The sequence below is a fragment of the Euprymna scolopes genome, chromosome 29 (genome assembly GCF_053919585.1).
Source record: "Euprymna scolopes isolate OS-2025 chromosome 29, ASM5391958v1, whole genome shotgun sequence".
NCBI lineage: Eukaryota > Metazoa > Mollusca > Cephalopoda > Sepiida > Sepiolidae > Euprymna > Euprymna scolopes.
Genome location: NC_136510.1, coordinates 58535607 through 58551162, shown reverse-complemented (window position 1 = coordinate 58551162; position 15556 = coordinate 58535607). Strand labels below are relative to the sequence as shown.

The following is a 15556-nucleotide window of genomic DNA, read 5'->3' as shown; positions in this document are numbered from 1 at the left end:
GATATGAAAAGTCTTTATTAAAGTTTGTGCCTATTTCCATCAAGTTAAAACATACTTATCAAAGTATTATTATATACATCTATATCAAAAAAACTTGTAAACGTTTTTTTTATTTTTTATTTTTATTTCCATACTTTGTGGACCAGGCGCGTATGCAGACCCCACAATTTTAATGAATCATCATTATGCCAGATCAAACATACCCATTCCTGTGTCTCGATACATCTTCTATCATTATATGTGATCAGTTTTCTATAATAGTCAACCATATAGGAGCATATTCGTGATCAGACACACACACAGACGTTCAGCTTTATATTATAGATATGTTGTGATAGATCTAATTACATAATTAGATCTATCACAATCTATATATCTATAAAAGTGAACGTGTCTGTGTGTCTGTCTGTGTGTCTGTGTACATTTCCCTACGCAATAACTCTGTCAATTTTAAGTCTACAGACTCGAAATTTGATATACAGGGTACTGAGATTTGGGAAAATCTTTGTGATCCGTTTTCGGTCAGAAATTTGGCTGTTAAAGGGTAAAAGTTCAACGATTTTACCTTTGAGAACTCTACCAAACTCCTCCGCCAATTTTTGGTCTAAACACTTGAAATTTTAGATATATTTTTCTTGGACATGGATCTAACTTCATAACTTGATTTCAGCCCAAAACAATAAATGTTAAGGGGTCATAATAGGGGTCAAAGTTTTTAAAAAATTGACCTCTGCGGTCTCTACCAAATTACTCAGACAATTTCTGGTCTAAATATTTGAAATTTTACATGAAGGGTATTCAGAGATAGGACAAGCTTTTTAATCGGTTTTGGTCGAAAATTTTTAGTTACCAATATATAAATCTATGTATGTATATATGTATGTATGTTTGCATGTCTGCCTAAAACTTTCGACAGAGGCGACGGATTTTACCAAGATCAGTATACATTTTGAAGTTCGACCTTTCAGACGATAAATATCGAAAAATTGGCTAAAAACATTAATACCTTCACCTTCAACTGGGCACTATTCTACAGGGGGGTCGCTTTTTTCGCCGATATTTTTAAAAGTCATCCTCTACTTTCGATTGTCTAGCCTAAATTTAAACATAAGTCACTTCCGGTTTGGCGGTTTTTCAGGTTTTTTCCCGATTCTTTTCCTCTTTCGCAGTACGGGTTCGAGCCTGCCTTCCTACTACCACTTTTGTTTTTTTGCTCAACATACACATCCAAACATCCGGGCAACGCCGGGCTGAAATGCTAGTATATATATATATATATATATATATATATATATATATATATATATATATATATATATATATATATATATATTAATTTTTTATGTAAATACAGTCATATCTTGCTACGATGTGCGGACCGTTTCAATCATATTAGATATCACCAGGCAAGAAGAATTAAGGTACAAAAATTTAAAAGGTTCCAGACCTTTTCAAATTTTAAGGAGAGAAAATTTGCTATGACTGACAATGGGCAAAAATTAAAGGTCTTATGGGTTTAAATTGATTCCAAAGATCAAGTTACTATTAAAAGAAGAAAAGGACAGTTGAAAGGGTAGTTTAAGGTTACAGAACGTGTTAAGGAGGAGTGGTAATATAATAATAGAGAGGGGTGTGAAAACAAAGAGTAAGGGAGAGAGAAATAGACGCTGAGTGAACACGGTTGTCATGGTTGCTGACGGGACGATAGTGAAAGTCCAATTCAGGTCATTTAGAGATGTTTCAACTATTGAAATAGCAAAATTATATCAATCCAGAAAAAAATATTTTGCTAATGACTTTCCTCTGACGAGATTACCCTACATCGAAAATCCTTGGATTAAGGAAATCATTTTAAATGTATTCCTTGTTCAAAAAATAAATTTTTGTTTTGAAAATTATATTTTCTGAAAGAAATTTTAATATATAACCTGCAATTTGTTATTTGCTCTATCTACTATATTGAGCAATTTTATTTGGCTAGGGATTGTCCTATATAAAAATATTAATTCCCAAAAATATTTTGTAAAGCTTGAAACCACAAGATTGATTAAGCTGTGATCTAATTCATCTCGCTATTCGGATATACATATATATATAAATAAAAAAAAATATATAAGAATTTAAAAATCGAGGCATAGCCAATAGCCAATAGATTGTGCCATGGCCCATATGTTAAGGTTGTCAGTATTGCACACTTCATGAGTGCGATGACCTGGGTTCCCGCCTATGTCGGAGCACGTCACTGATGAGATGCAGTACATCAAAACCCACTTTGAGTCTGACGTTGTTCGTTGTCGATGCAATTGCTCGATTCTATCTAATTCTGGGTTCTAAATTTATCGTGAAGGGTGTATGTAAACGGATATTTATATATCTATCTATAATATCTTCTTAATGTCTAATATATATATATATATATATATATATATATATATATATATATATATATATATATATATATAATGTTAAAAGTCCACGTAACCTTTAAAATCACTATATATATATATATATATATATATATATATATATATATATATATATATATATATATATATATATATAATTTATAAAATTCACTATGTCTGTCTGTCTGTCTTCATATTTTCAAATTCTATCTCTTCCGAAATTAAAAGTTGCAGAGAGGGGCCTTAAATGATTGGATTTTTATAGACCATACTTTTATGAATCTTTAGCCGGTTAAAATAGTTTTTAAGGGGGGTCGAAAAGGGGTCAAAATTGAAAAAATCATTACACGTTTTGTACATTCATCTTTGTTTATTTTTAATCAGTTCATATGCGTGTCACGTTGGTACAGTGGTAACGTCACCAGCTTTGAATACGTAAGTTTTGATTTTTGGTTACGATATTAGCTGATGGAACTCCAATACTTTTTCTTTTCTTTTTTTTGAAATCACGACTCTATAATTATATATTCAAAATCTAGACAAATTAAAATATCATAGTTAAGCGTATTTTACGACCAGACAAAGTCGAATGCCCTTGCTCCCCACTAGTCTAATTTATAAAACTCACTATGTCTGTGTATCTATGTGTCTATCTGTCTCTATTTTTTTCAAAATGCATCTCCTCTAAGACGAAAAGTCATTGAGTGACGCGAAGTAGAGCAAATGATTGCATTTTTTGTGGACCATTCTTTTATGGGTTTCAGCCAGTAAAAATAGCTGCTAAGGGGTCAATAACCATGCTTGTGATTACATACAGCTTTTACTTTGTCAACTAACCACAAATCGCCATAAACAGACTAGACACCCAAACAAAGAAAATGTTAAATACAGAAACTAACATCTCCCTATGTTATGCTCAGGTATGGGTTTCTCAGGGATTGACTTTTAGTATCATAACACTATCATGACACTATCATGAACTCTGGGCAATATCTTATGAGCTCCCAAAATCTTAACGTCAAAATGGTAGATCACTATCATGAAACAAGAACCAGTAGAACAAACTCCATCACCAAACTGACTAAACATTTCAGACAAGACATGAGACAGAATCAGAAAACAAATCTGCTATGGAAATAGCCCAAAAGAGTCGCCAAAAATACACCAAGTACTTTCATTTCAAAAATATGAAAGAATGGGCCAACAGCATGCCAAGTATTTTCTGGGTGAATTCATTCAGGACTATATAGATAAGGAAGGTTCTACAGACTGGCTAAAAAGAAGATCGCTCCACTATGAACAAGAGAAGATTATAATGGCTGGCCAAGATCAACGCTTGATGACCAATGCTTTTAAAAAGATGAGTAATCTAGACAATGTCTACAAGTGCATATTCTGCCACACAAAAGTAGTTAGTGTAAGCCACCTGACACGCAGCTTTTAGATTCTACTGGGGGATGGCTGCTATACAATGCGACCCAATGATGATCTGTAAAAAGTTGAATATCGAATGCTACAGCAAGTCATGGGAACATGTTTATCAGAAAAAACAGTTGGAAATAAGTCACACACCATCCACTATGATTATGCAATTCCTACAGCCAGGTATGGAGCTATTAAACCTGACATAGTGATATGGGACAAAAAAGAAAAATAACAACCTTAGCAAAAGTTAGTGTCTGTAATGATGCTGAGAAAAACAGAAGGAAAAGATAAGGTAATACCGTCTTGTGTACGACATAAAAAGAAACTGGAATATTAGCAATTATAGGAGCAACTGAACTCATGAAAAAGAATTTCAAAAACAACTTCATAAATATACCCGGTGAACCAAGTGCAAAAGAGATTCAAACAATTGCAATAAAGGGACGATTAGAATCTTACAATGATTTCTCAGTTGGAATATATGAGTTAGCGGGTGAATATCTGACATCTGATCAGATGCCTCATTCCCAACTTGAACAAACTGGTAAGAAAATAAATATACAGATGCATATACATACATACATGTACATACGCACACATCTTTACATATGTTTATAAGGAAAGATTGTATAATATCTATTCTTGGAAACATACCAATGATAATGTGGGTATATGTATACTTATGTATGTGTATTGCAATTATAGGTTTCTATATGTATAATGTTGGGGGCTCCCGTCTGGTGGGAATCAAACAGCATGAAAGAAAGACAACGCAGACATAGGTGTTGACAACAGTCCGGTCGCCAAAGAACTGCCACCCGAGCTTACTTTATTAGAGAGCACACATGCCTAAGGGTAGATTACTCTTAGGGTTATGTCCCTTTATTTGTGGACATCACATCCCTTTCCATCTTAGTGGGACGACCTGTCTTATTTTACTTTTTTACTATTTTAAAAACTTTTTTATTTATTTTATTATTTTTTTAATTTATTTTTTTAACTTACATTATGAAGTCTTTGAGTCTGGCTGGGGGTAGTCTTTTCCAAGATGAATTTCGTCTCGGTAACTGGTCAGCTATTTGTGTTTTGGGCGTTTCCAGGTTACTCACCTTCAGAGTCAGGGTTTTCATCCCTAAGTGTTATGCGTTTTAGCAAAGAAGAGTTTCTAGTCACTTGGTGATTTCCTCTCTGAACCGTTATCATACTTCCCTTCATTTTTGTAACGGTATATGGTTTAGGAATGTATGGTGGTGACAGTTTGTTTTGCCTCTTCTGTCTGATCAAGACCTTATCACCCAGGCTGAGAGCTGTTGTTTTTGTCTTTCTATCGGCATACCCCTTCATCTTCTCCTTTCCTTTGGAGTCATTTTATTTTATTTTTTCATGCATCGGTCCTGTTACTGGTTTGGTATGCCAATGTTCATTTTTCGGCCTGTACAAGCTTCAAATGGAGATATTTTTGTGGTGGTATGGGGGGGGCTCTATATTGCCTTAGGAAATGTGGTAACTGGGTCTTCCAGTTGTGGCCTTCCACCGTGGCCGCAAAAACATATTTTTTTAGGGTGCGCATAAAACGCTCTACTTCACCATTTCCCTCAGGCCATAGAGGTGCAATGCGTCTATGTTTGAAACCTGCTTATGCCACTAAGTCTCTAAAGTCTTGTCCTTGAAATGGCGGACTGTTATCGGATTTTAGAACGTTCGGATATCCTTGTCTAGCAAAAATCATGTTTAGACGGGGAATGACTGTACACGCAGATATTGAGGGTATTACCTCCACTTTAGGGAATCGGCTGTAATCGTCGATTAAGACTAACACATAGTCACCTGATGAGAACGAACCTGCAAAATCGACTGAGATTTCAGTCCATGGTGCAGCTGGTAGTGGTGAGGAGTGTATGGGTTCGCGGCTCATGTGTCTTGGGTCTGAGGCTTGGCAGGGAATGCATCCATATATTGCTTCCTCCACCAGTCTATCGATTCCTGGGAACCACACCCTTTCCCTTATTAGTTGCTTCATTTTGACCATGCCCTGATGAGATTGGTGGGCTATATCGACTGATCTCTTCCTTAATTTTGAGGGAATTACAAGCCGATGTCCTCAAAGGATGAGACCATTGTGTATTGAAATTTCATCCTTGAATGGGGAAAAACTTGACAGTTGGGGATCATTCCATCATCCATCTTTAACAGCAACCATGACCTTTTGTAACTGGGGGGTCCTGTTCTGTGGCTTGTTTGACTTCTTCAAGAGTTAAAGATTTTGGTATTGTATTCTGAGCTACATACCTTATGTAGGCTTCTGCTACATTGTCGGTATGTGTTGTGGGTGATGACTCAGATAGTCCGCAGGGTTTTGGTCATCTTTCCCGGGATGGTATACCAGGTTGTACTGGTAGGACATGAGACGAATGCGCCAGCGTTCAATCCTTGTTGTCGGTTTAAGACTTTTCACAATCCCTAGAAGAGAACGATGGTCGGTGGTGATTTTGAATCTCACTCCATATAAATAGAGAGGAAAATTTTCAGCTGCATATATGACGGCTAACATCTCTCTCTCAGTTTGAGAGTATCGCTGTTCTACATCTGTGAGGGCACGACTGGCATAGCATAACACCCTCCCATCTTGTGTCAGAACTGCACCTAACCCAACTGGGCTTGCATCTACCAGGATGTCGGTGTCTTTCTTCAGGTCGAAGTACACCATCACCTCAGCTCCAGTCAAAGCTTCCTTTAACTTGTTTGCAGCTGCTTCTTCTTCTTCTGTCCATCTCCAATTAGTATCTTTTTTTGTGATCCGTCTCAGTGGTTCACTAATAATGGCATAATGTGGAATAAATCGAGCCACATACTGTGTCATGCCCAAGAATGATCTGACTTCACTGATGTTCCTTGGAGATTTGCATTTTGTAATAGCAGAGATTTTCTCTGGGTCAGGGGACACTCCATTCTCACTGAAAATGTGTCCGAAGAAAGTCAGTTTCCGTACAGAAAAAAGGCATTTTTCTTTGTTCAGCTTGGCTTCTACTTCTTGTAAACGTTTCAGGGTGTTCCTCAAGCTGATGTCATGTGATGGCTGGTCACGTGCATAAATTATTATGTCGTCTGATAGGTTTTTCACTCCTGGGATGTCTCTGAGGAGGTCTGATATAGCTTTTTGAAATAGTTTAGAGGCTGCATACACACCAAAACTTAGACGCTTGTAACGAAATAAATCTGCATATGTGGCAAATATCGTTATATATCTGCTGGACTTTTCCAGTTCTAGTTTATGATCAGCATTGGAGAGGTCTAGTTTGCTGAAAACTGTACACCCATTTAAGTCTGCTATTAAGTCGTCTACAGTTGGCATTGAATGTTTTATCCGTTAAATGGCTTCATTCGCCTTTTTCATGTCGATGCAAAACGTTATCATTCCCAGTGCTTCAGCAGAATGACCACTCAAGAGGTTCTGCAGTCCAAGTAAAGGATTGTCGCTGTTGACCACAAATATCTCAGCCCTACAGGATTTATCACAAAATTCTATGCTCGCATTAATAAATCCTTGGATAGGTATGGCATGTTTAAATCTGTACGCAAATATCCGGGTCGTTGTTTTGTTTATACGTGGTTTGTGTTTTAAACCATCATATATGTGTCCAGCAATTATATTGACACAAGCATCCGTGTCTACCACAAACATTACAGGGGAATTATTGACAAGGGCGGTAACTTTTGGTGTCTTAATTGACGGTGTAAATTTCACCGAGTACACAGACTCATCACTAGACGTAGAGGGGATACCGGGGTAGGATTGGTGAAACGAATTACTCTTACCGGCTTTGCTTTGTATGCTCTCGCAAAGTGATTTTTCTTGTGGCAATTCTTGCATTCTTTTCCTTGGGCTGGACAAGTCGGGTGTGTAGAAGAGTATCCACAATAGTGACATGTTTGCTGTCCGCCACACGGTCGATTCTTCGAGGTGTCATGGCGACTGTTTTGCCACACGTGTTCACAACAACTGTCTTTACAGTGTTTCAGTGTGAACAGGTATGGTATAATAAATTATGAGGTTTATCTATTTTATTTTTACTTTCATCATATTTTGCTTTGGTTTTAATACCCTCAAATTCGAAGTTATCTCTTTACAACCTATCATACGTTCATAAATCAGAATCAATTTTCTGTAGGCTGTTTTTGAACCCAGTCAATGACGGGTACTTTTGCTAGTATATATATATATATATATATATATATATATATATATATATATATATATATATATATATATATATATATATATATATTCAAGCAAATATTATTAAATACAACGGAGACATTTTGTCTTATAATTCTTTTTTTTAATTTTTCAATTTTTCGTATTGTCTTTTTTGTTTCAAAATCAAAAATATTAATAAAGGATCCATACATGTTGCTGTTACGAGCGCTTTCGATTCGTCCACGAATCATCATCAGGTGTTAAAAATACAGGATTGCGAAAATGAGGATTAAAAATGAAAAAAATAAAAATTAAAGATGAACAAATAAAAAAATGCTACAATCTTCCGATAACCAGAATAATAATGTTAGCCAACACCGCAATGCAAACCCCATTAATATATTTTACCAAAATCAAATGACGCCTAATTTCAGAATCGAAGAAAATGCAATAAAAAATATTATACAAAGATACTTGACGCCTGTTGACAGTAATTTTAAAATTAAATTTATTATCTATTATAGGAAATTTCGAACACAAAACCTTGTGGTTAAAAACAACTCTTCACCGGCGATAAAAACGTTGGAGCAAACCAATGTAGTGTATAAATTTAAATGCTCTATTGGAGAATGTAACTCCAAAAATAATACATACATTGGGCATACAACAACAACGTTGTCCCGGCGAATAACTATGCACCTTAACGACACAAGCGCGATTTACAAACATTTAAAAAAAGAACATAGCTGTCCCCCCTCCAATGTTAGAAAGGTCCTCGTTGACAACACAAAAATTATACAACGGGAAAATAATGTAAAAAAATTAAAGATTCTTGAAGCGTCGTACATTAGAACTCTTCAACCTAATATAAATGACATTGCATTTCAAAAAAGCAGTAACGTTCTGAAATGTCTTGCGTAGTCCGTGTTGGACGGACTTCGTACATGGTGTCTACGAACTTGCTGGTTTTAACACTCGAATTTTTAATCGACTTTTATTCTTAATCGACTTTTATTTTAACTCATCACTGACTATATATATTTTAGTTTTCATTTTTAATCCTCATTTTCGCAATCCTGTATTTTTAACACCTGATGATGATTCGTGGACGAATCGAAAGCGCTCGTAACAGCAACATGTATGGATCCTTTATTAATATTTTTGATTTTGAAACAAAAAAGACAATACGAAAAATTGAAAAATTAAAAAAAAGAATTATAAGACAAAATGTCTCCGTTGTATTTAATAATATTTGCTTGAATGAAAAAATGCTTACTAAATATACCAATATATATATATATATATATATATATATATATATATATATATATATATATATATATATATATATGTGTGTGTGTGTGTGTGTGTGTGTGGAGAAATAAATAAATAAATAGTATACCAGGAATGCGCATGCAGTATAATGATATATGGACGTGAAACCTGTTGCATGGAGAGAAATTATATTAGAATGATAAAATATAATGAGACTCTTAAAGCCAGACTTAGATCTCAGATCAAATCTGGACAATGTAGGGAGTTGTGTGTAGAACAGGAGACTTCAATAGTATGACTATATGAAATAAAGCGATGAAAGTTCTTGAGTATATGCAGAATAATTGAGGTAGCAAGGTCAGTTTACAGGCGAAGATCAAGGAAAACATCTAAGTAATAAAGACTTGACTATGCTAGTTTAGAAGTCACTTTCTAAATGGCGTCAAACATTTGCCAACATGTAAAATAGATTTTAAAACTAAGCTGATGATGATCATGATCGATAAAAAACAAATTTTAAGCGTCTTTTTTTTTTTGTTATTATTGCAAGCTAAAGGTTTTGTCCATTGTAATTTGTATTTCTTTGTCTTCTGATTGTAGCAATCCGCTTAGTGGGAGGAAATTCTGCAGCAAGTGGACGTGTTGAAATCAACTATAATAATAAATGGGGCACAGTATGCCATGACAAATGGGATGATAGGGATGCTCGTGTTGTCTGCCGTATGCTGGGATACAAGTAAGTTTCACAATTATCTGGTATTTTTACTTTCAATATAAAGACGATAACGAAATAGTTGCTAAGAGTTTTCGCTTTAGAAATTTACTTTACATACAAGTTTGTATAAATGTAATTTATTAGAATAGACATACTTCTTCTCTTACACAACCAATTTATGCATAATAAAAACATGTTTATTTTTCTGATATTCATTAAGCAATAGAAGAAATTATTGACATCTATTATGAATTTGCTCTGTAATAAATTTGGATATCAAAGTTACTTCTATTCAAATCATAATTGTTCATAACAATGTATTGAATTTGTATTATTTTGGACTATTAGCGATATTTTTACCTTAGCATATATATATATATATATATATATATATATATATATATATATATATATATACTAATTATTTTATTTCTTTCTCTGGCGGTCGCATACTTTTACTAGCCTGGACGGATGATATCATAGTGGACGAACATATAATACACTGACCCTTAAAAGAGGAGGTGATGAATAAGCGGATGATATGATGACAACATAAAAGAGTAGTGTCTGCAAATATAGCCTCATAGCAACAGAACAGAAAACATGTAAGAAAATAATATTAATAATAATGGTAGAAAGACCTGGCTATGTTAGTTGTAAGTTAATTTCAAAATGGTGTCCAACAATTGCCAGCATGTAAAATAGATGTTAAAACTAATATCTCTCCATCCCTAGAAAAAAGGAGAAAGAACTCCTTGGGAAGATGGTTCCATGACAACAAACAGATAATACATTACCCCTTCCACCTAAAGGAGGGTGTAATACCTGGGAGGATTACCCCTATATACTTAAAAACGGACGAGGTAATTCCTAGGAGGACGCTCCTCTGACAACAGAACTAGCCATCCTATTAAAATAATAGATTAAATCAGAGTTTTTTCCTTTCATTCATTTAAAAATGCCTAGTCATATAAACATGATTTTTTATGGTTCCTTGCAGTTTTGCTAAGATTAAAGTGTTGCATCTGTTCTTAGCATTCCAGCAACATCAGACATTTTACTATCAACAAAATTATTGCTAACAAGAAAATATGGCAATATGAATTAAAAATCTATATTAGATAATATTAATTTATTTAAAACTATTCAATTAAGAAGACCAAATAATTTTGTTGGTGTTTGCAGATTTTTATATCTTATACACTATTTCAAAATCATATGTAATATCATTGAGTTGAATTATCATAAGTTGTTTTGATGTTAATATAGTTAGTTTAGATAAAAAAAAATTCATGTATATTGGGCATTTATATCTCCATCGTTTACATGGACCTTAAATTCAAAATATGCCATAGTATCCCACAGGTGCTCCTCTTTCCCATCGCATCACGTGTCTTTGGTGTCTTCACTCAAAACTCTGGCCATTGCTCATCAATTTCTGCGGATACACATGAGGACCTCCATTCATAACTAAAAACTGGTCTATGCAGCATTTCTCCTCTCTCTCTCTCTCTCTGTCCGACCTTGAATGCCATGTTGTACCAGAATATGGTCTCTTTAGGTGATGTCTCTCTTCTTTAGGATTATATATATTTGTGTCAGGATTGATTGATTGGCGTCGAACACATTTCTTGACCATCTTCTGAAGTTTCTTCCTTTTTATAAATGGATCAACTTTCTGCACCAAATATAAAGTTCTTCCAACTCCCAACTGGTGCATGTCATGCAACTCTTTTAGTTGCCTGGTTCTTAGACACCATACTAGGACCTCTACTTTCTCAATTAATCACTGTTGATTTATTTGTTTTGTTTCTCTCCAAAAGCAGAAGCATTGCCTTTATTGATAATCCAAATTCGGATATTAACTATCCAAGTATTCATAATCTTTGCTTTACAATCATTTCTTCATCTTTGTCTGTATTCTTCTACTTTTTCACCCACTTAGTATCAATGCTGAATTTGATCTTATTTCAATTCTCACTTTATAGTTAAATTGATGCCTTTCAGAACAGCATCTAATTTGGCCATGTTAATGTGATTATAATCATTCTTTTTGCATCTCTTACTGCTAAACCCCCAATCTTCATAACCACACCTGTTGCAATACTGCTTCATTCACACTACAACATTTCTATTATTATTTCATATATATGCCAAGCTTCAGTAACAGGGTCCACCTTTTCTACATCAGTTTGCATTACTTTGATAGTTTTCTCATTGAGATTGCCCTCCCAATCTACTCCACTTTGTTCTTCTTTACACATGACTACACGCCAGTCGCAGCCATGCGGCAACTGAATAACGCACTAATAATTTGCTGTAGAATAACTGTCATCTACTCATTTGTCATTGTACCTTCTGAACATCACCTCACCCATTTGTCTTTTCATTAATTTAAAAACCAGTGCTGCTGATCCAAGGATTATGGCAGCTTTGCCATGAGTCCAAATTCATTAAAATATTTCACAACTTCCTTTACCGATACCTTTGTCACATCTATCATTGTGCCATAAATATACTAATTAGTGGCTTCTTTTGTGTTTTTTTTTTACTTACTCAGTTTTTATAATATTTGTTATTATCTTTGATGTCAGTCCAAATTCTAATCATGTCAGGCAGTAAGTTATTTCTGTATAAAAAACAGCTGGTACTGCCATAGTAGCTTTGCCACTGTAGCTGCAAGTAGGTTTAAGGTCCACAATCGCAGGTCTTATTGTCAATCATCTCCACTTTCTCATCTTTTTTATGTCTATTATATTACTCTCCATATGACATGCTATAAAAAAGTTTAATTCCCAAAATTCTAACAGGCTCAACTTTACTTTTTATAACTTGAAACACTACTATGATAACATGTTTTCCTTCATGGTTAGTGAATACTGTCTGCTATCCCTCTGAGTTTTACTCTCCAGGGAATTCTTGTAATATTTTCCATTTTGTTACATTATATTCTCTCCCTTCCGCTTCCATGTTATTATCTATTTCTCTCCATCTAAATCTGCTTTAAAGTCTTTGTCCTCGATTTTGCATAATGCATTTCTCCAAATTTCATCTCGTCTTTTACAGTCATGCCTCCCATCTCATTGATTACATCCATTCCATTTATGATGCGGATCTCGTCAATCCATTATAATCACTTCCACATTTATTCCTATTCCACATACTTTTATTTCTGCCTTACATTCTGGTAGCTGCTGATGAAGAACCTCTCTCTTGTTCATTTCCCCCCTGAGGACAATACCTTGCAATATACCCAAATTTTCTAGTCATAGCCCATTACTTTGGTTCTAAGTGGCTTTGTTCAATCTTTAATTAAGTAGGTCCTCGACATCTAAATCAGAAATGTACTTCATGGTTACTCTTAAACCTTATTTCTCAATGCATTCTTTGTGCACTTGCAGTAATTGTTTCATCTTCTTAAATTATTTCGCCATGCATTTCGGATTTGTTTATGTGAGTAGTGCCACAGATACGTCATCTGGGAATCCTGTAATTAATGTTATAAACTGACTTATTCTACTAATCCCATCAATGTTTTGATTGTATTAGCGTTAACATCTACTGGTTGCCCAGTGCACCTGAATCGCTTTAGCTTTTATATGCTTCAAAAGATGCTGTCACTAGTTTCATTTCTATCTAACTTATCTTCATTACTCATTTCAAGATAGAGGATAAGCGCATCTTCATGCAGAAAAAGTGGAATGAAAATAGCAAGATCTCGCACTTTTAGGTAACTTAGTCACCAATTCCACTCTCTTCATCGACCCAACTCCACTAAAGCGTGATATCACATCTTTGATTAATCTCACAATTCCTGACTCATAAGCTCCTCTTTTTGCTGAAATTTTCTAATGAAAAAGAAAAAAAAGGAATGCTTCTTTAACACCGTAAGAAACACCAACAAATCTTAACTGCAATGTCCTCTCTCAGTTTTCAAAAATTCAAGTATCTGTCTTTCCCAATTCATCCTTCTTAAAATAATTGTTCTCCTTATATCGAATGCCACCTATAAAAAAAATCTAACTACGAATTCAAGTTCTTTTTCGAATTGAAAATCGAATGTCAAAAATGCAAAACAGACCACATGCTTTGAAGCTGTTAATTATTCACTTTCCTCTCTACTAGCATTTCAGCCCGGCGTTGCCCGGGTGTTTAAAAGTAGTAGTAGGAAGGCAGGCTCGAACCCGTACCATGAAGGAGGAAAAGAATGGGAAAAAAACTGACGCCTTTGCTGTTACGACCACCGTGAAACCGGGGTGACGTAGGTTTTAATTAGGCCTAGATAATCGAAAAGACGGGATGGCTTTCGAAAATATCGGTGAAAAAAAGCGACCCCTCCCTGTAAAAAAGTGCCCAGTTGAGGGTGAAGAAATTAATGTTTTTAGCCAATTTTTCGATATTTATCGTCTGAAAGGTCGAACTTAAAAACGATACTGATCTTGGTAAAATCCGTTGTCTCTGTTGAAAGTTTTAAGCAGACATGCAAACATACATACATGCATACATACATTTATATATTGGTAACTAAAAATTTTCGACCCAAACCGATTAAAAAGCTTGCCCTATCTCTGATTTATGTAAAATTTCAAATGTTCAGATCATAAATCAAGTTATTAAGTTAGATCCATGACCAAGGAACCTATATCTAAAATTCCAAGTGTTTAGACCCAAAATTGTCAGAGGAGTTTGGTAGAGTTCTCAAAGGTAAAATCGTTGAACTTTGACCCCTTAACAGCCAAATTTCTGGCCGAAAATGAATTACAAATATTTTCCCAAATCTCAATACCCTGTATATCAAATTTCGAGTCTGTAGACTGAAAATTGACAGAGTTATTGCGTAGGGAAATGTACACAGACAGACACATACATACAGACAGACAGACAATTTCACTTCTATAGATTATATTTGAAATACTTAAATCCTCCTTTATATGTTAAACAACTACACACGACCAGAAATTACTAAACAAAGTATAAACAACAATATAAAAAATGCTAGACAATAGTGCAAAACGAATGTCTACTGGAGAAAAATGCAACAGATAGTACAAAACAACCATTTTTCGAAGGAAGGCACAAATCACAAAAAAATATAAATCGTTATATCCGCAAGTAACTGGAAACACAGTCTTTGCAACCATAAATATTTTTTATTAACCCAGATTAAAAACAAAGCATGATATAATATTATCAAAAGATTTTTTGTTTGCTGAAGAAAAGAACCAAGTGTCCCTTTATCAATTTTGTGTTATCAGAGGTGCTAAGCAGAAATATAACTTATAAGAAAAATTAATAATACTTAAATACGAAAATAACAAGAAAAATTGATAATACTTAAATACGGAAATAACAAGAAAAATTGATAATACTTAAATACGAAAATAACAAGAAAAATTGATATTACTTAAATACGAAAATAACAAGAAAAATTGATATTACTTAAATACGGAAATAACAAGAAAAATTGATATTACTTAAATACGAAAATAACAAGAAAAATTGATAATACTTAAATACGAAAATAACAAGAAAAATTGA

At 34.3% G+C, this 15556-nt stretch overlaps 1 protein-coding gene across 6 annotated transcripts in view; it reads left to right on the top strand.

Annotated features, from left to right (window-relative positions):
- The window catches only part of LOC145252658 (scavenger receptor cysteine-rich domain-containing protein DMBT1-like), a 488297-nt gene that overhangs the window by 377488 nt on the left and 95253 nt on the right, over positions 1 to 15556 (top strand). For all 6 annotated transcript variants that reach the window (XM_080112426.1, XM_080112429.1, XM_080112430.1 and 3 more), the window contains one exon: positions 9904 to 10039. In XM_080112426.1, coding sequence (XP_079968552.1) covers positions 9904 to 10039 — 136 coding nt within the window. The remainder of the gene's footprint in view (positions 1 to 9903; positions 10040 to 15556) is intronic.